Source organism: Lepidochelys kempii, chromosome 7 (assembly GCF_965140285.1).
Source record: "Lepidochelys kempii isolate rLepKem1 chromosome 7, rLepKem1.hap1, whole genome shotgun sequence".
NCBI classification, from domain to species: domain Eukaryota; kingdom Metazoa; phylum Chordata; order Testudines; family Cheloniidae; genus Lepidochelys; species Lepidochelys kempii.
Window position 1 is genome coordinate 22,849,083 of NC_136386.1, and position 22,180 is coordinate 22,871,262.

At 44.0% G+C, this 22,180-nt stretch overlaps 1 protein-coding gene across 4 annotated transcripts in view; it reads right to left on the reverse strand.

Moving 5' to 3' along the window:
- The window catches only part of CHCHD6 (coiled-coil-helix-coiled-coil-helix domain containing 6), a 169,599-nt gene extending 150,731 nt beyond the window's left edge, over positions 1–18,868 (reverse strand). For all 4 annotated transcript variants that reach the window (XM_073351350.1, XM_073351351.1, XM_073351349.1 and 1 more), the window contains exons 1-4: positions 18,683–18,868; positions 14,149–14,290; positions 12,755–12,824; positions 11,067–11,211 (exon numbers count right to left, since the gene is read on the reverse strand). In XM_073351350.1, coding sequence (XP_073207451.1) covers positions 11,067–11,211; positions 12,755–12,824; positions 14,149–14,290; positions 18,683–18,772 — 447 coding nt within the window. In that variant the 5' untranslated portion in view covers positions 18,773–18,868. The remainder of the gene's footprint in view (positions 1–11,066; positions 11,212–12,754; positions 12,825–14,148; positions 14,291–18,682) is intronic.
- Positions 18,869–22,180: the final 3,312 nt, after the last annotated feature.

The following is a 22,180-nucleotide window of genomic DNA, read 5'->3' on the forward strand; positions in this document are numbered from 1 at the left end:
GCCAGAATATGTCAAAGGATCGCAAGGGCTGACTGGGCTCAGCTCCCCAATCCAAGCATTGTGACCTGGTGCACAGGGTCACAACCTGCTCGGGTTTTGCCCAGCCACCCCTTCCTTCATAATGATGGAGGCCAGCTGGGCCAAATTTGAGTGAATGGCGTTGTGGCCCTATGTGCCAGGTTGCAACACTACTCATGCAAATTTGGCCCTGACCAAACTGAGTGGCACTGTGACCCTGGAAGTCACAATGCCCAGAGCAGGGAGCAAAGCCCAGCTAGCCCCACAGGGCAGGAATCAGGAGCAAGTGGTTGGTGTCACTTTTTCCAATCAATGCTGCCCCCCGATGTAACCCCTGCCCCATAGCAGGGCAACACCCCGTCTTCCATACTCCCTATCTTGCCCTTCAGCCCAGGCCACATCAATGTACTCCTCCCCCACAGTCCAGGAACCTCCCCCGTCATACCGCCCATCTTGTCCCCCAGATCTTCCCCCACAGCACCCATAGCTTCTTCTGGTCCTCAACTCCTTCCTCCAACCCCTCCTACTTTATCCCAAGCCCCCAAATTCCACATCTCTTTAACCTCTGCCCCTCAGGCACCATGTTCCGGGACTGTTTTTTCTCTGTGGAGCTATCAGCCTACCACCCCTCCCTCCCCATATCCTTCCCCAGTCTGCCCAGAACCCCAACTCCTTCCTCACTACATCCCAGGTCCCTCAATCTCCCCACTTCACCTCCAGGTGCCCAAATCCCTCCCACTCCTTACCCTCTGCCTCCATAAGCTATTGGGTGGGCGGAGGGAGCGAAGAGGCTGTGTGTTTTTCAGAGGTGTCTCAGCTCGCTGCCCCTCCACCCAGTTGTTCACATCTGGAGAGAGTATATGAAATCATAGCTCCAGGCCCCCCCACACTGCCAATGGACCCCTATGAGGGAAGTGGGGAAAGAACCTGTCTGCGGGCATCACAGAGGTACCTCTGGATTGTGACAGGCCATCAATGTTCAAATGGGACCTGAACCCACTACAGCAGCAGGTCTCAAACTTCATTGCACTATGACCCCTTTCTAACAACAAAAATTACCACATGACCTCAAGGTGGGAAACTGAACCCTGAGTCCGCCTGAGCCCCACCACCCCCGGTAGTGAGCCAAAGCAGAAGCCCAAAGAATTGAGCCCCGGGCAGGGGGCCTATAAACCTGAGCCCCACTGTCCAGGCCCAAAGCCAAAGCCCGAGCCCCACCACTTGGGACTAAAGCCCTTAGGCAGCGAGGCTCGGGTTTTGGCCCTAGACCCCAGAAAATCTAATGCCAGTCCATTAAAATGGAGTCATGACCCACTTCGGGGTCCCGACCCACAGTCTGAGAACCGCTGCACTGCACTATTGGTAGCTGCGAAAATAAACAGCACATAGGCAGCCTCTTATCCCCCGCCAGATAATGCCTTTGCTGTCCCCCAGGATAAGAGGAAAAAAAGAGAAGTTTTGGCCAAGGACTCCAGGTCAAATCCAGAGAATGTCCATGCAGAACAGACAGAGCATAAATCTAACCACATGGAATTCAGCTCACCAAAGACAAAGAGAGGGAAATTCTGGAGCTGTATTATCTAGCCCAGATTGCAATAAATTGTGGGGAGGTAGAGAGAGCAAGTCATGAAGCTGTACCGCCTAGTGATTTAATTCCCCCTGTTAATTTCTTGCAATAGATAGAGAAAAAGAACTGGAGCTACATAAACCAGTCCAGACCCCTCAGCAGAGACAAAGAGGCACATTTAAGAATGCTGAAGGCATAGCATTACAACTCCCATTTGAACACAAATAGGAGGATGTTTCCATATCCCACATTACAGGGGGAGCCAATTCCAGCAGGCATGCTGGCTAAGCCCTGGTCTACACTATATAGTTAGGTCGACATAAGGCAGCTTATATAAGTCAGTGCACATACTACAGCCTTGCTCGTCCCGCCACTGTAAGTGCCCTACTACACCGACATAATAACTCCACCGCCATGAGAGGTGTAGGGCTTATGTCAGTGAAGTTAGGGTGATGCAGCGTCCATGGAGACACTGTTATATACATAGGCGCCAACTCTGTGGGTGCTCCGGGGCTGAAGCACCCACGGGGAAAAATTGGTGGGTGCTCTTCACCCACCAGCAGCTCTCCGCCCCAGCTCACATCCGCCTCCGCTCCACCTCCTCCCCTGAGCATGCTGCCACTCCGCTTCCCCGCCTCCCTCCCTCCCAGCGCTTGCCACCATGAAACAGCTGTTTTGCACGGCAAGCGCTGGGAGGGAGGGGGAACGCAGCATACCCGGGGAACAGGTGGAGGCCGAGTAGGGCCGGGGAGGCACGAGCACCCACCGGCGCTGGGGAAAATTGGTGCCTATGATTATATACACCCCGGTTGGCTGTCATTCTTGTCAATTTCAATTTCACCAAGGAGCTGTGAAATTTACAAGAAAGTCCTCCCTGCTCCCAGAAGGGCTGCTGCCCAGGAGCCAGGCTGCCCCACTCCCAGCAGTGAGGCAAGGAGCTGGGGCAGCTGCTGCTCTCCCAGTAGGGAGAATGGAGCCAAGAGTGAGGAGGACCGCCAGGCTCCCAGAGGGGAGCAGGGAATGGAGAGCAGGTGGGGGCAGCAGTGAGCAGAGCTGAGAGCCCCCACCACTGCCCCTCTTAGGTCGGTGGAAGTGGTCCTGGTGTGAATGCGCATCACCAACCAAAGGAGGCTAGTATGGACATGACCCACTGCAATAAATTACCACTGTGACTGTAAGTCGACCTAATATAGGTCGACTTAAGTTTTTAGTGTAGATCTTTCCAGGTCTAAAACAAACAAAAATATCACACAAAATAATATGCCAACTAGACAGATAACTTTGACTAAATTAATATAATAGCCTTCACACCAGGCAACTTTGTTTTACTAAAAATAACTACACAGTGAGAATAGTGAAATTTCTGCATAGCTAGAATGGTAACTGGTCTTCAGAATTATGCAATGAAGTGATATTCTTCCAAATTACAGTTGTCAGTGTGAAGGAATTGCCCAGTATTAAATTTCCCCACCAGCACAATATGGGGGAACATGTCACTGGCAACCAGATGCCCTAGGCCTGCAAAAGGGCAACTGAAACCCTAGTTGGTTGCTGAAGAATTGCAGCAAGCTGTACTTCTTTTTACCCCTCTCATTTTTACAAAGCTTAAGGCTACCAGACTCTCTGGATCTGCTACCGTCACCAACTGAAACAGGATCTGCTCATTAGAAGCACTGACACGAAAGCAAGAGTCACAGTCAGCCATTTACCTAAGTAAGTTAGCAACTAATCAGAACTTCCGGCCTGAAGCTGAACTGGGCTGCAGTAAAGAAGAAACCATGCGGCAGATGTGTCTGTTGCTGGGTTCCACTTCAGGATAGATAAAAAAATTAAATACATTTCTTTTTAAAAATTAACCTATGTAAAATTAAATTTTAAGTTATGAAAATGTATGTTAATGCCTAAACTACTTATAATCTATTAAAGTAATTAAATTAAATAGTAATATTCAAGCTGTACATGTTTGCTGCCAAAATTTTAAATAAAGTCAAACCACTGAACTGGCAGAAGTCACTGACTAAGCACATGGAATCAGAGTTTGTTGAAGTGTTATACCAGCTTTTGACGGCAGCAGCCATTTCCACAGGTACAGAGAAAATACTTTCTTCATTTCAGTTTATTCAGCTAGTTCAGTTCAATGGCTAATTCACTAAAAGTTGAGAATGATGGAAAGTTTTAAAAAAAGAGCACAGAATAGTTCATTCTTCTCCGCTAATTTATGAATAAAAATAAGGTATGACAAGATGAGATCTACTAGTTCTAAAATCTTGAAGGACATAGCAACTAGAACCAGTTTAATTTATTAACTACAGATAATACTTTGTTTAATAAATCAGTTTTAAATATAACATTTTATAAATATGCTGGATATAAAAAAATTTAAGGTATGGTTTTTACTAGCTAAATAAAATACTTAATCTAGTAAATAAGAAATGTGTCATTTTTATTGTTAGAAAACGGTGAAAGTAAAAAATTAAGAATCTGAATTAAGTATGTTAAGCTATATAATTGCTTAAATTAATGTATACAAGTACAGTGTATCCTCCTGATTACCAAAAAGTAATTCTCATGCCAACCAATGAGAATCAACCTTTTTTTAGGAAAATAAAAAAGTAGTAAAATGTAAAACAAGATTAAGAGTTATTTAAGTCAAAATTTCCTGCTTCCTGATTTTTAAAAATAAATAAAATTAAAAAAAAAAAATCAATCCACCTTGCCATTCCACCCACAAAGAAACTGCTGTTAAATGGAGAAACATCTCAGTATTTTTTTTTTAAAAAACAACCAATGTGTAGAAACAAAATTCATGCTTTACAATGGTGCTGTGAGAGATACTGATCCAGCATTCATTGATGACAAATACAAAAGCAAAAACCCACACAATCAGATTTCTAGAACCCTGCAAATCCACGGGTACCCGTTTTATATCCGTGGACCATTTTTGCAGATAGCAGCACAGATGCGGATACAAATTTTGTATCGGCGCAGGGCTCTGACGGTAAGAGCCAGGCAGGTAGCTGTGAGGAACCAAGGCACAGACCCTCCACCTGCCCTGGGCAGAGGTGCCTGGGGGGGAGGGGTCAGGGACACAGGGCAGGGGCTGCTCGGGCCCACTGACCAGGGAAGGTGGAGGGTCCACCGCACGGCTCCCCACAGCTACCCGTCCCGCTGTTACCATGGACGTGCCAAGCCACCCCAGAGCTACCCCAGAGACCACTTTCAGCACCAGTTCAGCTACATCTATTTCAGATACCAGCAGTCAGCAACAGGGACATTCACTAATGTGTTATACAAGCTAGGAATACAGCAAGCAAGATTAGTTTTAAACATAAACAATTGCCTGGAAGCTGACACAAGCTTTGCACTGACAGACTGACTGAGGGACCAAAGGGGAAAGGCAACTCCTCATCTGATCATCTCCCACCTTTCCATACAGAAGCCTTGCCTACACTGACAAATTTCTCAAACTGTCCTTCCACTGTATTAACACTGGTGGTTAAACTTGCATGAACTGGCCACTGGTGTTTTAAACAGCGTCACCTAGATCTGCTTTGAGCTGGGTTAGAAAAACAAAACACTGGTTAAAATGCCATTGGCCAGTCTATGCTCGCATTCCCACTGTTAGTACAACAGTGGGGAGTTTTCAGAGATCCACCAGTGTAGACAAGGTTCAAGAGCTTGGAGTTCTGCAACACATAAGGCTAGCTCCAAAATCCAAGACCGTGGTCATGACCAAGACCAGCACCCATGCTTACCTCATTCCAATCTCAAGAAAAGTACCAGGAAAAAACTGAAGAGCAACTAGGTTATTTCTTTGCATGAGGTGTGACCCAAAGAATTGCACTGCCCATGATTACTTACAGTCACCATATACTTGAGCAATTAGAGAGGGCACAAACCGTAACACTTGGTTACAATTTCCCCCAAGTCCAAATTCCAATGTAGGCTCATCTCCAGTGCGAGTGAGCAAGAATCAGTGGATATCAGAGAGATTTTCTGCCCAGCTGGCAGAGCACAGCCAAGAACACACTGCATGAGAAGCCACCATTCTACACACAGCACGAGGAATTTCATCCCAGCAGATGAGGAGGTCTGCTTCCATCCTAGCCTGTTTCCACACAGCAACACAATGCCTTCTGCTCACATGGGGAAAAATCTAGTTGTGTGAGGTCTGAGTCTACCCTCACCCATTCTGAATTCACCCTTTTCTCTTAAAGGGGGGGGGAGGGGCCATGGGAAGAGAGACTTTTGGGTCAGTAAATCTGACAACCATTATTCTGGGGGGATTAAACAGGGAGATAAGAACTTCAGGGCTTTGCACAAATCATATTAGTTCAGTTCTCAAATCCGGGTAATGCTTCTTTTCAAAGTATTAATTTCATTTATTCTATTTGCTCTCCCTCTATCCTGATAACACTGGCACACACAGCCCCTGAATGAGATCCTCCTATAAAATAGGTTATAATCCTCCCTTTCTAGAGCAGTAATGAGATGTCTTAGCTTAATCGTGTTTATTTCCTGCCTGCTTCTCCCCCTCCCTATCCTACATTGATTTGTTTCAAACGTTTTGGTTAAAGCCAGCAGGCCTGAAAAGTCACTGCTTCTGACTGGGTGGCTGACAGATGCATGCTAAATGGCCCCAGCAGAATAAGGAGATGTGTGCGGGCAGCCTCACTTCCAAAGTTGTTGTTTTGGTAAAAATACAAGAATTAGGAGGGGAGAAAAGATTGTGATTACAGAGACAAAGATGAAAGAAAAAGTATCTGGTTTGGAGAGAGGTGGGACTATGCAGGGCAAAACCATGGGACAGAATAAGGGAAAAGCTGATTAGGAAGCTGCAATCCTAGCCCCGCATGCTAAAATAAAAAGGGCTCAGAAGAACAGCTACATCTGTTCTCGGCCATTTGATAGCACCTTTGATGTGAGAATCAAAGCACTTTACAAACACCCATTAAGAATCAGAGCCCCTCTGTGAGGTACTGCACATATACTCCCCATTGTACTGGATGTTAATATTTATATTATGAAGCACCTATGGGACTTGGTCAGCATCAGAGCCCTGTTGTGCTAGATGCTGTAAAAAGATACAGGAAGAGTCCACTATATGCAGAGAGGAGTTAAGAGTTCATGCTTAGAGACTGTTTCCATCCCAGCTGGTTCCACACAATGGTACAACACCTATGGCTCCTTAAAGGGTAAAGTTAGTAGTGCTGTGAAGTTCCTGCCATGAAGGGCTTCCTATGTAAGAAGTTTTACAACTAGAGAAACAGGGACCAAAAGGATAAGTAACTTGTCCAAGTCCCAAAAAAAACCCAAAAAACAAAGAAGAGGTCTTGGCAGAGTTTAGAATAGAAACCAAGGGGACCTTACTCCCAAGGTCCTGCTCCAACCACTAAACCACCTATCTTCTCTGCCTGTTCTAAATTGAGGCCCTCCTGTAAGTAATGACTTAATTACATACATAAGCCTGCAATAGGGTCCATTACTGATGGGTGTGATGCTCTGTACCTTGGGGGAACACCCTACACCCCCATGTTCATCTTTATAAAATGATTGCGTGGTATCCAATGCAAAGTTTGTCATGTTGGGTGTCTTCGGAAGGCTCATGATGCACTGAGCATGGTTGTTACAGTGATGTTATAGTGATTGTTACAGTAATGTTATGGTAAGGTTATAATTTCATGTATGTAGTTATGAGGCTGAAAATGTATTCTCATGGCTTAAAGCAAGCCCATGCAAAAACTCTCCACAGCCCTGACAAGGCAGTTCACACCTTGTCAGGGCACGGATGGAACAAACCCAGCCCAGCCTCACAGGAACAATGGACACTGGCTTAGGCAGGAACAAAAGAATTTGTTAGACCCTTGAGGGAGTCACCCCCTTCCTTTGGGCAGTTTGGAACTGCGACGGGGTAATGCTCACCTGAGTCTGAAGGGGGCTGGGGGGAGGAGAAAGAGGCAAAGCCATGAGGAAATAAAGGACACGATAAAAGGAAAAGATATTTTGCCATGCTCTCTCTCTTCCACATGCATCTACAGACACCGTCATCACGAAGCAACTGAACCACTGATCCAAGGGGAGAGGCTGGCTAAGCATCTAACCATCTAAGTTTGTAAGGACATTGAAAGCGTTAAGGTCAGTTTAGAATGCATTTTGCTTTTATTTCATTTGACCAGATCTGACTTGTTATCGATCTTTACAGTTAATAAATCTGTTTATTTTACCCGAAGCAGTGCGTTTGGTTTGCAGGTGTCAGAGGCTCCCCTTGGGATAACAAGCCTGGTACTTTTCAATTTCTTTGTTAAACTGACGAACTTATATAAGCTTGCAGCATCCAGCGGGCATAACTGGACACTACAAGACGGAGGTTCCTAGGGTTGTTTCTAGGACCAGAGATATTGGCTAGTGTCATTCACTTGCAAGTAGCTGGGAGCAGCTTACATGCCAGAGGCTGTGCATGAACAGCCCAGGAGTGGGGGTTCTCACAGCAAAGCAGGGTAAGGCTGGCTCCCAGAGTCAAGGATTGGAGCGGCCTAGCAGATCACTGGTCCAGACAACACCAGAGGGGAACGTCACAATTGGTTAATGTGTTTCTGATCACAGGAAAACATACAATCCAATAAGACTGAACCATCACCTTACACAAATACTATTAATAATAAAGGTCAGCGGATGAAAACTGTAAAGAACACAGATTAAACATCAAGTGACTTTCAGCACAATCAATCAAAATGAAATTGTTTAAAAATATAGCTGTTGTATTCAGGTTTATGGCCTACAAGTGGCATGGTAAAGAGAGAGCATGGCTACATAGTAGAGCTGCCTACACAAGAGAAGGGTATTAAAAGCCAAATTATTTCAGCACCAAGATCTTACGGCAAATCTAGAAGAAATTAGCTTTCCAACAATATGTGGCATGATCTTCAAGTCCTAATACATTTTGAATAGCTGAAGGCAGACAACTCAGTTGCCCCAAATAAAACAACAATCCCATTCTTTTTTGACACCCTTCTTGTGCAACACAGCACAGAACACCTGAAAGTTTATTCCCCCTGGCTTCTGTGTGCATGACAGTGCAATCTTGACTGGCTGTATAATACAATCAATACCCATAAAACCACATACACACTTGCTTTTAACTTCAAATGATAAACAGCAGAGATAAAGCAGAGGGGTCAAAGGATGGCCCAAGTCCATCACTCCCCTCATGTTCCAGGCTTGAAGACAACAGCCAACACTCAGCCACCATTCCAGACTAAGGGACCAAGGAGCTGGAAAACGGAGGAATCCTGACAAACAAGAATACTGACAAGTGAGAGCTACCATTCAAATAGTACAAGGAACTGCAAGAGGGGGTCCTGGGCCTTCAAACACTAACTGGGAAGTTTTGGGGTGATGTGGAAAGACATTCATTCCTAACAAACAGAGGACAGGCAGTTTGAGGGGCCAGAGTGGGGAACCTTATATTCAAAGGGTGCCTGGAATTGAGAGGAAATATACCATGTAGGAGTCCCCATAGTAAAGAGTTGACACATTAAAGTTATCCAGGAACAAGTAGCCAGCACCCTTGCCTAACTCTTGTCAGAACAAAGTAGACAACCCAAAATTTCTCATTGATTTCTAAGTTTTCTCAGATTTGTTTCATGTCAGTGATCAATGGAGGAGACTACACAGCAATAAACTTGACCACAGTTTCTCTAACACCACATTCTGGGCATAAGCTGCATATTCACTACTTACATTCCATGGGTTACCCAAGAAAAATCTGATTTGAACCTGCTTTGTGTTTGCAAACTGTCACGTACCCAGCAACTCCATGCTTCGTACTCTGGAGGATTAAGTGTTACACTCTGATGTGATTACAACATTTGTACATAAAAGGTAGGTCTACACTGCAAACAAACACCCATGCCAGGGTCGGGTCAGCTGATTCAGGCATGCGGGGCTCAAGCTGTGGGGCTGTTTTACTGGGGTAGATGTTCAGGATCAGGCTGGAGCCCAGGCCCTGGGAAGGGGGAAGGTCCAAGAGTCTGGGCTTGAGCCCAACTGTCTACATCACAATTAAATAGCCCCGTAGCCCAAGCCCAAAATGCAATGGAGGAGCCGCAAATGTTTAATTGTAGTGTAGACATACCCTAAGAGTCAGGTCCCGGCTGGTTCCAGCCATAAGGGCACACTTCAGTGATAATGCTGACACATCTCAGTCACATTCTTCCCAAACAGCTCTTGTGTGTGTCTCACTCCTGGAGAGAGGGCTCTCTCACTGAGCAGTGCCATCTCCTCAGATTTAGAAATTAATTCACTGCCACTTTCTACAAAGGTCTGTTAATTACGTTAATGAAAGGAATTATCATCCTCCTGGTGGGAATGGAGTAAGTGCTACTTACCAGCTGCAATGTCTCATCCAGATGCACAGCTCTTACCTGCCTTAGATATCAACTCCTTTTTTGTATTTAACCCTTCCACCGGAGAGATTGCCCATCCTTAGACTCTGCTGTTTCTCAAAGGAAATCACTTGCCTCACAGGGGTCACTTATGAACCACATCAGGGAAATCAATATGAAAAGGCAGCAGGCTAGCATGTTGGAACAGTTATAATTTATTATTGAGCCAAAGTGCACCATAACCAAGTTACACCTCACTTGCCTTCTGGGGTGGGGTAGTATCAACACCGATTTACAGATGGAAAAATGGAGGCACAGAGGGATTTGTGATTTAACCAAACCACACAGCAAATCAGTTTGGTAGGGGGGCAGGGGGTGGGAAGAAGAGGAAGGGAAAAAACAGGAATAGAACCTAGAACTCAACTCCCAGCCCTGTTCCCTCCCTCGTCTAGACATTGTCCTTTTAACAAGTAATGTGACTCTCGGCGAATTAGTCTAAATATCCACCTCGCTGTCTACTGATAACCAGGACCAGTTTCACTGTGGCAAGCATCATCCTCCCATTGTTATAACGGGACAGCTCATGTCACTACAGTTAAGAACAAGAAGCCAGTTCTTGTAAGACACTCTACTCCTGACTATTCAGGTGTTCCTGTAACTTTACTCAACAGTCCAGATACAGCAAAGTTGAGACAGGTCAAGTCTGTACCTACATCAAAAATACCCATTTCACACATGTAGTAGCTTAGCAGAGCTCCATCCAGCCCAGGTTGCCACAATGCTAGTCCCTCCCAACCCTACATATGCAGCAGGCTCTCTTGCCAGCCATCTCCACTCCACTCTCCCACAGACAATGCGCCCACCTGCATGTAGCCAGATGCTATACCATTCTCATAAAAGCTCAGCCTAAGGTTAGTTACATGACAGACTTGCCAACTACAGCAGGCTAAGAGATATGAGATGATAACTACCATGGACTTGGGACTAAGCAGCAGTTGCTGAACTCATTACACAAATAAATGGCATTTAACTGATCCCTCAAAGGGGAAAGGTTTCAGGCCCTCCTCCTGCCTGGGAATATGTTGCTTTGTACCTACCATCCGAGTTGCTTTCTGCCTCTCTTCATTGGTGCTGTTCTTTTCCCGTTGCAGAGTTGTATTGAGACACTCGCTGCCTGCCTCCCGTTCCCTCTTGGCCAGCCGGAGCAGTTCCTCTTGGACCAGTGCCTGCTCTCGCTCATACCTGCATCAGTACCAAAGAAAGGCCAAGAGAAGGTGCTCAGCAACAGGCTCATGGGATAATCTGTCCTACCCTTAGCCAGGAACAAGAAGAGGTGTGATTTACTTGGGACAAAGCCTGCTCACAACTCCCAGGGTTCTGTGGGAATTTTGGAGCACCATGAACTTTAAAGATGACCTGAAAGTTCAGTGCTGAACAATTTAAAAAACAAGGGGGCACAAAGCACTTAAACCTACAGTTTAGTTAGGTCTGGCTCTTAAACACTTGACAGTCACCTCAAAACAGTGAGAATAAAGGATTTAATAAACTATACATAAAGCTGCTTTTAAAAAAATAAGATGCAGGCCACAAAAAAAGAAGTTTGTCTGCCTAGCTGAATTTTACTACCAACACTATCTTAGCTATTTGCTTTGCTGGCCCTGCGAGACAGAAGGAGCCCTCTGCAGAGTAAGTGGGAAGGAGCCCTCTGCAGAGTAAGTGGGATGATTGATGTCGGGGAAGCAACCTTGAGACATGTCCACAGTCTACCAGCAATTCTGATTTCACCATCTCTTTAAAGAACAGAACCAACTTCCCAGAGAGTTCACTAGGTGTGTCAGACACACAGTTATGGACAGTGGGTTTGATGCATCACTTTTACAAGCTTGAATAATCAACAATAGCACTGAAGAGGACTCATTTTCATAATCCCCAAAGCTAGACTTGTGTGACATGCAGAGAAAGCATGGACACAGTAATGCAGCAAAGGAAGACCAGGAAAAGGCATTTAGAGAAGCTAGAAAAACATATGGCAACAGTTTTATAACAGACAACCCTCCATCGATAGAGAAGCTAGACCTCCTACTGTCCTCCACCCTTGGAAAAAGCAGCAGAGACTCCTGAGGGTGAGACACAGCAAGGACCACATTTCACACAACTCCTCTCTTTCTCACTGTACCTTTACATGCACGGACACCTTGTTAAGCCAAAACGCCCCATACAGGAAAAACCCACAGCACAGTGGAAAAGGCTGGCAGCCACCAGGTCTAGTGGAGCAGGCATCAGGAGAAGAAGCTGACAGTGTCTGAACAAACATTATTTCAGGTATAACTACAGAGATTCTCACTCATATGCAGAGTTAAACTGATCAATAGATTTGAGGTCTGGGCAGAAGTTTCTTCAAGGACTCAACAAGAGTCTTAGGGGTTTTCACTTTCCTCAGGAGGCAAGAGCAGGCAGACACAACTTTAGGCTCCAGTGGACATGCGTTTCTCCACTACCCACAGAAAATCATGTGAAAGCATTCTTCGCTCCTCCGACATTTCTATAAACACCTTCCCATTGGTCCCAGCCCCCTTACCCATCTCCAACCCCAAGAGTCACGTGCTCTCTCACCAAAAGATGCCCAGTGGCCTTTACCTATATTAAGATCTCATTAAAAACATACTACGCAACACCACATAAAATCATCACTGTACTGAACTCTAGAATGCAGCATTACACATGGCATGTATGTGGCCCAGGCAGCACAGGTGGCTGTCTCCTGACAGGAAGAACATCCCCCTACCTTTTGTACAGGTCCTCCTCCGCCTCAGAGGGCTTCTGACCAGAGCTACTGGTACTTGGTGGATGGATTCCTGAAGAGAAGAACAGAAGCAACTGATGACTGTGGAAAAAAAACACTGGCTACCTTCGCTTCATGAGAATGGACATCATCAGAGGGAAGAGAAAAATTCTCAACAAATGAGCAACATTCTATGAAGGGAACACTCAGTACAATAAGAAAAGTCAATGGGAAAAAAGAAAACTTTTTAAAAGTTTTATGGCTGAATTTAGCGTTCATGTAAGTGAGAGGCTGACAATACTGCCTTGAACAAGGCATAATGACGGTGTTATGCAAGCTTCCTCCATCTGAGGATACTGATGCACTTCAACCCTGACCCATCTCAAGCGCTCACGTTATTTTAACCTATTTTACACCCCTTTTCCCCAGTTCTGCAAAAGCATCTCTCTCCAAACCTGCTGCATCCTTTGTTATTCCAGCACTGGTCTCTCCTAAGTAGAGATCAAATTATAAAGTGGTTTGGGACATTCACAGACAGGGACAAGGATGAGGCACCACTAAACCCACTTTTAAAACTTTAAGACTTTGGCCACAAATGAATGCTGGTCTCTGGCAGGAAAGGAATGATTCACCAACCCCCTGCTGCACTCTGGATCCCAGAATGTTTCTGTTTAAGACTTTTATGGGAGCAATGACAGATGTACCAACAATACACATTTGAGCACCATTGAGTAAAACAAGAATCAGCTGACTTGAATGAGAAAACAAGTCTTTAAGCATGCAGCTAAATAGCTGAGCTTTGCCAGTTTCTCCTCTTCTCTTTCTGGTAATAGCTAGTATCAGCTAATGAAATATTTCTCCTCTGAACCTGCAGAATAACATGACATACGTACAGCAGATTCCCTGTCCACTGAAAGGAGCTGACATGACTAATGCCCTTTTAGAAACATGGTTGTGAGTAATATTCTGAACTGCTACCATACCTGTCATCCAAGGATCTCAAAAGAACCTTACCACACATTAATGAAGTCACACAAATATTTGAGGAAATGGGTATTACTACTATTCCACACATGGGGAAAACAGAGAGGCACTGAAAAGTTAGATGACTTGTTTAGAGTCATACAGATTCACTGGCAGAGCCAGAAACAGAACCCAAGATTCCCAACCATTCTAGTTACCATACAACATTGTCTACCTCACCCAAAAAGCTTTCTTGCAACAATATGAATACCCAATCTTTGTAATCACACTGATACCCACACAAGTGGAAATGCCACTCAACATAACAAACGTGTCCTGACAAGGTACAAGTGTGTGATAAAGGCATTAACCACACCTCAGTGACCAACAGTGTCAAAATTTTAGACTGCAGACACAGTGGAGACTGACAATACCTGTAGTACACTTGGGCTTCCCTTTTGCAGCTTGTGGTGATGATGCAGTGCCATAGGATGAGGGAGAAGGAAAGGAAGATGGTCTCTGGTCCCCTTTAAGTTGAGAAGTTTCCTTCATTCGGTTCACTACATCTTCAGAGAGCTAGAGCAATTTGTTGGGAAGAGATTAAGTTAGTCAATTCTTGATTTTTATTTTGTATTAAGAGGAGTTTTCAACAGGTAATTATTTTTTAATCCTGCTTCAAAATACTGCTACTTATACTATTTTAAATCATCATCTGAGAGCAAGTTATCTGTTGTTGAATTCACATTCAGCAAATATATTACATCAGGAAGTGATGAGGTCAAGTAATTGAGTCTTAAGGCTAGATTGGACAATGAATTGTCAACAAGCTATTGAGAACAAACTATAAAGAGCAATCCTTTATGCACCGGGGGGGGGGGGGGGGGGAGAGAGGGAGGCAGGGAAGGATTATTACTTAGTAGATCTTCAGTTCCTATTTTTATAAGTCTAGGCAGAGTTTTCCACCTAATAATAATGAAATGGAGGAGACGAATGTGCTCAATTCCAATTTTATTGCCTATTCCCATACTTGGGTGCAGAACCATGAAAAGGTAGAAAATGCAGCCAAAAATCTCCTGGGAATTCAATTCAGAGTGCCTTTCTGCCCTTGCTTTTGATGTCATAGACAGGGCTAACTGTTCTTCTGATACACCAGTCAATTTTATACTGGCCACTCCACCCTAATGGACAAAATTAAGGGGTGCTCAATTTCCATGCCCAGGCCAGACTCCCATTGACACACTTCAGAGCATAAACCAGACCATAGATTTTAGCTATGCCACTACTGCCCAAGATAAGCAGTATTTTAACATCTTGATTACAGATTGTGCTTTTGTCAGGTTGGTCTTAGGTCTTCAACTCTGTTCTCTTCTGCTTGCACTATAAATGAAACACACACAGCACCCTATCAACAGATCCCAGGGAACACAGCTCCAGGCATACAACATGCATTGTAAAATAATCTACATAATGACTATGATGTTTTAGTGATGACAAGTACAAAATTAATAACTAGAAAAGTGAGTATTTCCTTGAAAGAAAATGAACGGTCAACACTAGCTATAAAGTATCTGAGGTTTTTCTAAAAAACCAAAATAATCCCCTTCGAGTTCCAAAAATGAGGAAACCCATTTCATTTCATAAAAGCTTGTGACTGGATTCAGCTTTGCAATTCAAATGAACAAGCCAGGGAGGCCCCTGTTTATTTAGTGAGAGTTCCTATAATGACAAATATCGGGGCTCCCTCCATTTAGTCTGAACTCCTAGAGATCAATGGAATGGACCAATAACCATAAATCAACAGCTTTCAGAGTAGGAGCCTTGTTAGTCTGTATCCGCAAAAAAAACAGGAGTACTTGTGGCACCTTAGAGACTAACAAATTTATTGGACCATGAGCTTTCATGGGCTACAGCCCACGTCATCAGATGCATGCAGTGGAAAATACAGTAGGACGATTTTATATACACAGAAAACATGAAACAATGGGTGTTAACATGCATACTATAACGAGAGTGATCAGTTAAGCTGAGCTATTACCAGCAGGAGAGAAAAAAAACCTTTTGTAGTGATAATCAAGATGGTCCATTTCCAGCAGTTGACAAGAACGTGTGAGGAACAATAGGGGGGAAAAATAAACATGGGAAAATAGTTTTACTTTGTGTAATGACACTTCCACTCCCAGTCTTTATTCAAGCCTAATTTAACAGTGTCCAGTTTGCAAATTAATTCCAATTCAGCAGTCTCTTGTTGGAGTCTCTTTTTGAAGTTTTTTTGTTGTAATATTGCAACTTTTAGGTCTATAATCTAGTGGCTAGAGAGATTGAAGTGTTCTCTGACTGGTTTTTGAAAGTTATAATTCTTGACGTCAGATTTGTGTCCATTTATTCTTTTACGTAGAGACTGTCCAGTTTGGCCAATGTACTTGGCAGAGGGGCATTGCTGGCACATGATGGCGTTGTTCTAAGTCAGCCATAAAAACGTTGGCATATTGTGGGGCCATGCAGGTACTCATAGCAGTGCAGGGGCAGAAGGAGAGGCCCCGACAATATCGGGGCCTCTCCTTCTGCCCCTGCACTGCTATAGGTACTCGCATGGCCCCACAGTATGCCAACATTTTTATGGCTGAATTAGAACAACGCTTCCTCAGCTCTCGTCCCCTAATGCCCCTACTCTACTTGTGCTACATTGATGACATTCTCATCATCTGGACCCATGGAAAAGAAGCCCTTGATGAATTCCACCATGATTTCAACAATTTCCATCCCACCATCAACCTCAGCCTGGACCAGTCCACACAAGAGATGCACTTCCTGGACACTACAGTGCAAATAAATGATGGTCACATAAACACCACCCTATATCGGAAACCTCCTGACCGCTATACTTACCTACATGCCTCCAGCTTTCATCCAGACCACATCACACGATCCCATTGTCTACAGCCAAGTTCTAAGATACAACTGCTCCAATCCCTCAGACAGAGACAAACACCTACAAGATCTCTATCAAGCATTACTACAATACCCACCTGCTGAAGTGAAGAAACAGACTGACGGAGCCAGAAGAATACCCAGAAGTCATCTACTACAGGACAGGCCCAACAAAGAAAGTAACAGAATGCCACTAGCCGTCACCTTCAGCCCCCAACTAAAACCTCTCCAGCGCATCATCAAGGATCTACAACCTATCCTTAAGGATGATCCCTCACTCTCACAGGCCAATCCTCGCTTACAGACATCCCCCCAACCTGAAGCAAACACTCACCAGCAATCACACACCACACAACAAAAACACTAACCCAGGATCCTTGCAACAAAGCCCGTTGCCAACTCTGTCCACAAATCTATTCAGGGGACACCATCTTAGGGCCTAATCACATCAGCCACAATATCAGAGGCTTGTTCACCTGCACATCTACCAATGTGATATATGCCATCATGTGCCAGCAATGCCCCTCTGCCATGTACATTGGCCAAACTGGACAGTCTCTACGTAAAAGAATAAATGGACACAAATCAGACGTCATTATAACATTCAAAATTATAATTACATAATTCAGAATTATAACATTCAAAAACCAGTCGGAGAACACTTCAATCTCTCTAGCCACTCGATTACAGACCTAAAAGTTGCAATATTACAACAACAGAAAAACTTCAAAAAGAGACTCCAATGAGAGACTGCTGAACTGGAATTAATTTGCAAACTGGACACCATTAAATTAGGCTTGAATAAAGACTGGGAGTGGATGTGTCATTACACAAAGTAAAACTATTTCCCCATGTTTATTTTTCCCCCCATTGTTCCTCACAAGTTCTTGTCAACTGCTGGAAATGGACCATCTTGATTATCACTACAAAAGGTTTTTTTTCTCTCCTGCTGGTAATAGCTCAGCTTAACTGATCACTCTCATTATAGTGTACATGGTAACACCCATTGTTTCATGTACTCTGTGTGTATAAAATCGTCCTACTGTATTTTCCACTGCATGCATCCAATGACGTAGGCTGTAGCCCACACAAGCTTATGCTCAAATAAATTTGTTAGTCTCTAAGATGCCACAAGTACTCCTGTTCTTTTTTCATAAATCAACAAGTTTCTCTAATTCCAACACCATTCAGCTGAGCAGCAACATAAAATTAACAAAGCAGTTCACTTTGCTGTGTAGTTGGTACATGGAGCTGAACGCTAAATGGGCCCAGCTAAGCAGCAGCAAAGAGAAAATTGATTAGGATTAGATTCTCCTCTATATCAAAGATCTGCAAGAGGAATCTGAAACAACCCTAATTAGATCCTTGTGATTGGAAGCTGCGGAAAAGAAGTGAACAAACTTATCCAGTCTCACTCAGCAAGCCCTTTCACATGGGGCTAAGCAAACAGGCAGCTCAATGGGATACAAATGGTACAAAGGAAATAGGGCAAACTTGCAAAAATGTAGAGTAACAGAAGAGAAATAAAAATACAGAGATAAGACAGAAACCGAGAAAAATGCACCCTAGTGACACCACCAATTCCATCTCTAGGGTGTCCTATCATGATGCAGATAGGGCCTCTTTCCTCAGCTCCAATTCCCACCCTGGAGAGGCAGCAAATCTTCAATCACAACTACTCCTATCTCCCTACCTGTCTCCATTGCACCAATTGCTATAGTACCCCAGGTGATATTAATTAAGGGTGATGGTCTCTTCCCTTGGACGCTCTCTTCCTGCCCTTAATGTAAAATCTCCTTTAACCCACAAGAAGTCAAGAGTGCAGGATGGATTAAACAGCTCTGGGGAAAGGGAGCGGGGGATGCCTTTTAACACACTATAAAGGCAACAATGCTATGGTTGGGTATCACTCCCTTTCCCCAGCCCCTCTCCCCCACCCAGACCCTCTCAGCCCCACCCCCTCTCATCTCCTGCCCCTCTGCCCCACCCAGACCCTCTCAGCCCCTGCCCCTCACCTCCCCCATCCCAGCCAATTCTCACCCTAATGCCCTGCAGCACCCGCACTCGCTCCTGCTCATCCAGCCCGAACGAGACCTTCCTGTTCTCGTAGCTGCTCTCGCTACCCCCCATGCCGGCGGGGCTGGACGGGGGTTATCCCACCCTGTCCCTCACGTAAGCTGGGACACACAGCCTCCTCAGCAGCACAAACTCTCTCCTAGTTCACCAACCAACAAACCCGCGTCTCATTGGCGGCTGCCAGAGGAGCAGCCAATGGAGAGGGCACGTTGCTGGCGATGGCCCGCGGGGCAGGCTGGGAATTGTAGTCTGGTTGTTGTAGATGTTCCTCCAAGGGCTCTGTTTGGCTAGGACAGAATGAGGGGCCCCAGGAGAGCAGCAAGCATGAGAGGGGGCGGCCTACCCTCTGCGAGCCTAGCTCAGGCCTGAATTAGTCACTGGGCATGATAGGCTGAGCCTAGGATCCTAGCCTCCCCCAGGGCTTCAGGCAGGCCCCCCCCAACCCTCCCAGAGGTGCATAGCCCTGCTATATAGCAGTACTGCCAACCCCCAAGCTTTCCACACCATGAGCTGGGCAGGCCTTCAAAATATGTTGTTTTTTAAAATAAATATATGTTAGGCTATCATTTGTCTTCTGAATTCTGAGCCTTTAGTTTCACTTGCTTTGCATCTTCATGAATTTTCTCCAGCTTCTTGAGGTCTTATAAACTTCCTTTAAATTAAAGCGGAGATTCTCATATAATCTCTTGACTGCAGCACCTGGGGCTATAAGACAGCAACACCTGATTTTTTAAAAAGGGACTTTTTTTATGGGGCTGGTGGGGTGAAGGAGCATTTGACAGGACTTTTTGTACAGGCAGTTGCCTTTCCTCCCTTGGAGTCAACCCTCCACCACCTCTCTTCTATTGATTTATGGCTGCAGGACCTATTAAAAGACTTAACAGAAGAGAATGGCTATAGATTTTACCAAAGAAGGGTGCGTAGCCATATGCTTTAAAAGAGAAGGCTGAAATAGGACAGATGTATGAATTTTCATAGCCAATAATGGAGACAGACTGAATGCCCATAGACTTGAGCAGTAAAGGTGGAGCTATTTGAATGCAGAGACTAGAATGCTCATAGACTTAAATGGAAAAGAAAGGTGTCCTGCTTATTTACCTTCCATTAGCTAAGGTGAAAGAACTTTAGAGAGAAGAGTGCCCAGAGCCTGTATCATGTTAACAGACAAAAAGAAAATAACTTGTTTCCAAAATATTTAAATAAAACACATTCATTTCTGCAAGACAGTTTCCCAATGCTGGATTTTCTGTCCAATGACAGAATTATAGCTAATCTATTAAAAGGCCTCCTTGAAAAGATATTACCCTCAATCACACTCAAAGAATGATTCCTCAAAGCAGCTAACATTCCATGTCATTCTACCTATGTATTACAGAAAATACCTCAGTGCAGTGGTTCTCAACCAGGGGTACACGTACACCAGGGGGTATGCAGAGGTCTTCCAGCATACATCAACTCATTCGGATATTTGCCTAGTTTTACAATAAGCTACATAAAAAGCACTAGTGAAGTCAGTACAAACTAACAGTTCATACTTGTTTATACTGCTCTAGATACTATACACTGAAATGTAAGTATATTTGTATTCCAATCAATTTATAATTATAATGGTAGAAATGAGAAAGTAAGCAGTTTTTCAGCAATAGTGTGCTGTGACACTTTTTGTATTTTTATATCTGATTTTGTAAGCAAGTAGTTTTTAAAGTGAGGTGAAACTTGGGGGTATGCAAGACAAATCAGACTACTGACAGGGGTACAGTTGTGTGGAAAGGTTGAAAGCCACTGCCTCAGAGAATCAATAGTGAAGCAGTTGTGTGGACTCTTATAGGGGGCATAACTAAGCATGGGATATTTGTTGAAATCCAAAGTAATTTTAAGATAATTAGGTAATACAACTTATTACTACTGCTTTATCGGTCCATGAAAAACAGTGGCAAATATCATTGCCCAAAAAATATGGTGAATTATTTGACAGCTTGATCCAAATCTTTTGAATTTTCTCATAAAAATTGAGAAATAAAAGAAGACCCAATGTACATTCAGGGCCAGACAAATGGGCACACAAAAGACAAGGACTGTGATCATCCAAATACATCATTACCCCAATAGATGGATTTCATTACAAAAAGCCTGAAAAATGGCTGCCTTGCACCCTGCCAAAAGAATTTTACTTTTTCAAAAATTTGCATCTGGCATACAAGAACAGAAGGCAAGATTCAATCCTATTATATAGCAGCAAACAGAGAAGAAAATCTGCCACTATTTGGTCTATCCAGTTATCCTGAGGGTATAGGTCATTCTAGAGATTTTAGGATCTAGATACACAAGGCTTTCTACGAAATTACTAAAATAAAAATTTTGCAAGAAGAAGATGATTAGTTTTGTGTTGGAGACATATTAAAAGGTTTTACAGAAGGCAATTTGGATTTGCTCCAAGACAAAGGCTTGGTGCTACAATGATGGAACTTGGAATCTCTTAATTTCTTTAATTTAGTGCATTTTACTCAGTGAATATAGTTAATTGGCACAGTTAGCACAACTAAAATGTGATATGCAGTTGGCAAGATATGCCTATTTAATTATTCCACCACTAATGAGATTAAATATATGAACCAACAAATCATCGTGTTATGTTGTGATAGAGAGGTATTAGGCTCCAAGATGCTAAGGTGATACTAGAACCCGTGTTTTCCTGTTTAAACATGAAACCGTTAATTGTGGATTCAGGTTCTTGTGTAAAAGAGACGCTTTTCCCATAATGGCCACACTAGGACAATCCTTCCAAACATTTGTTAAAAAAAAAAAAATCATGACAAGCAAAAGAGAAACATTAAAATTCTTGGAATTCAACGTTAAAAGTTATTATAGGAAAGTTCCCCTTCATATTTCATTCACATTCAAAGTCTTTCAGAGGGAAAATGTTGATTTCAAAAGTTTCTTGCTGGTACCAGAAGGCTTTGTTGGAGAAAAGAATGTTTCAATCTGCTGCTGGTGTTATTCTTGTTATGATCGGTCCTGCTCTTTAGGCAAATGCACACAAGAGAAGAGAAGGGAGAGGAAAGAAAGAAAAACTTCTGTCTCACTGATGCCTGCTGAATTCAGATACCATAAGCAGGATATGGTAAACAGGTCAGTCACAAACTGGTGCATTTTACCCTCTTCACCCCATTCACTTCCCCAGTCTGGGATGACATCTGGCTGGTCTGCTCTGGTTTCTTCTCATTGGTCTTCCTTTATGCTCAAGTCTTAGCCTGTCCTTGCTTATTATGGGTTCCTTGCTCACTATGGTTCCCTCCAGGGAGGAGCCAACAAGTCCAAGGAGCCCATCCAAGGAGCCAACAAGTCCAAGGAGCCCATCAAGGAGCCCATCAGACCCCACCAAAGGAGAGCATAGGGCAGCATCCCAGCCCAAAAGAGGTGGAGAGAACAGAGAGCACAAGAGTCCATTAAATCAGCTACAGA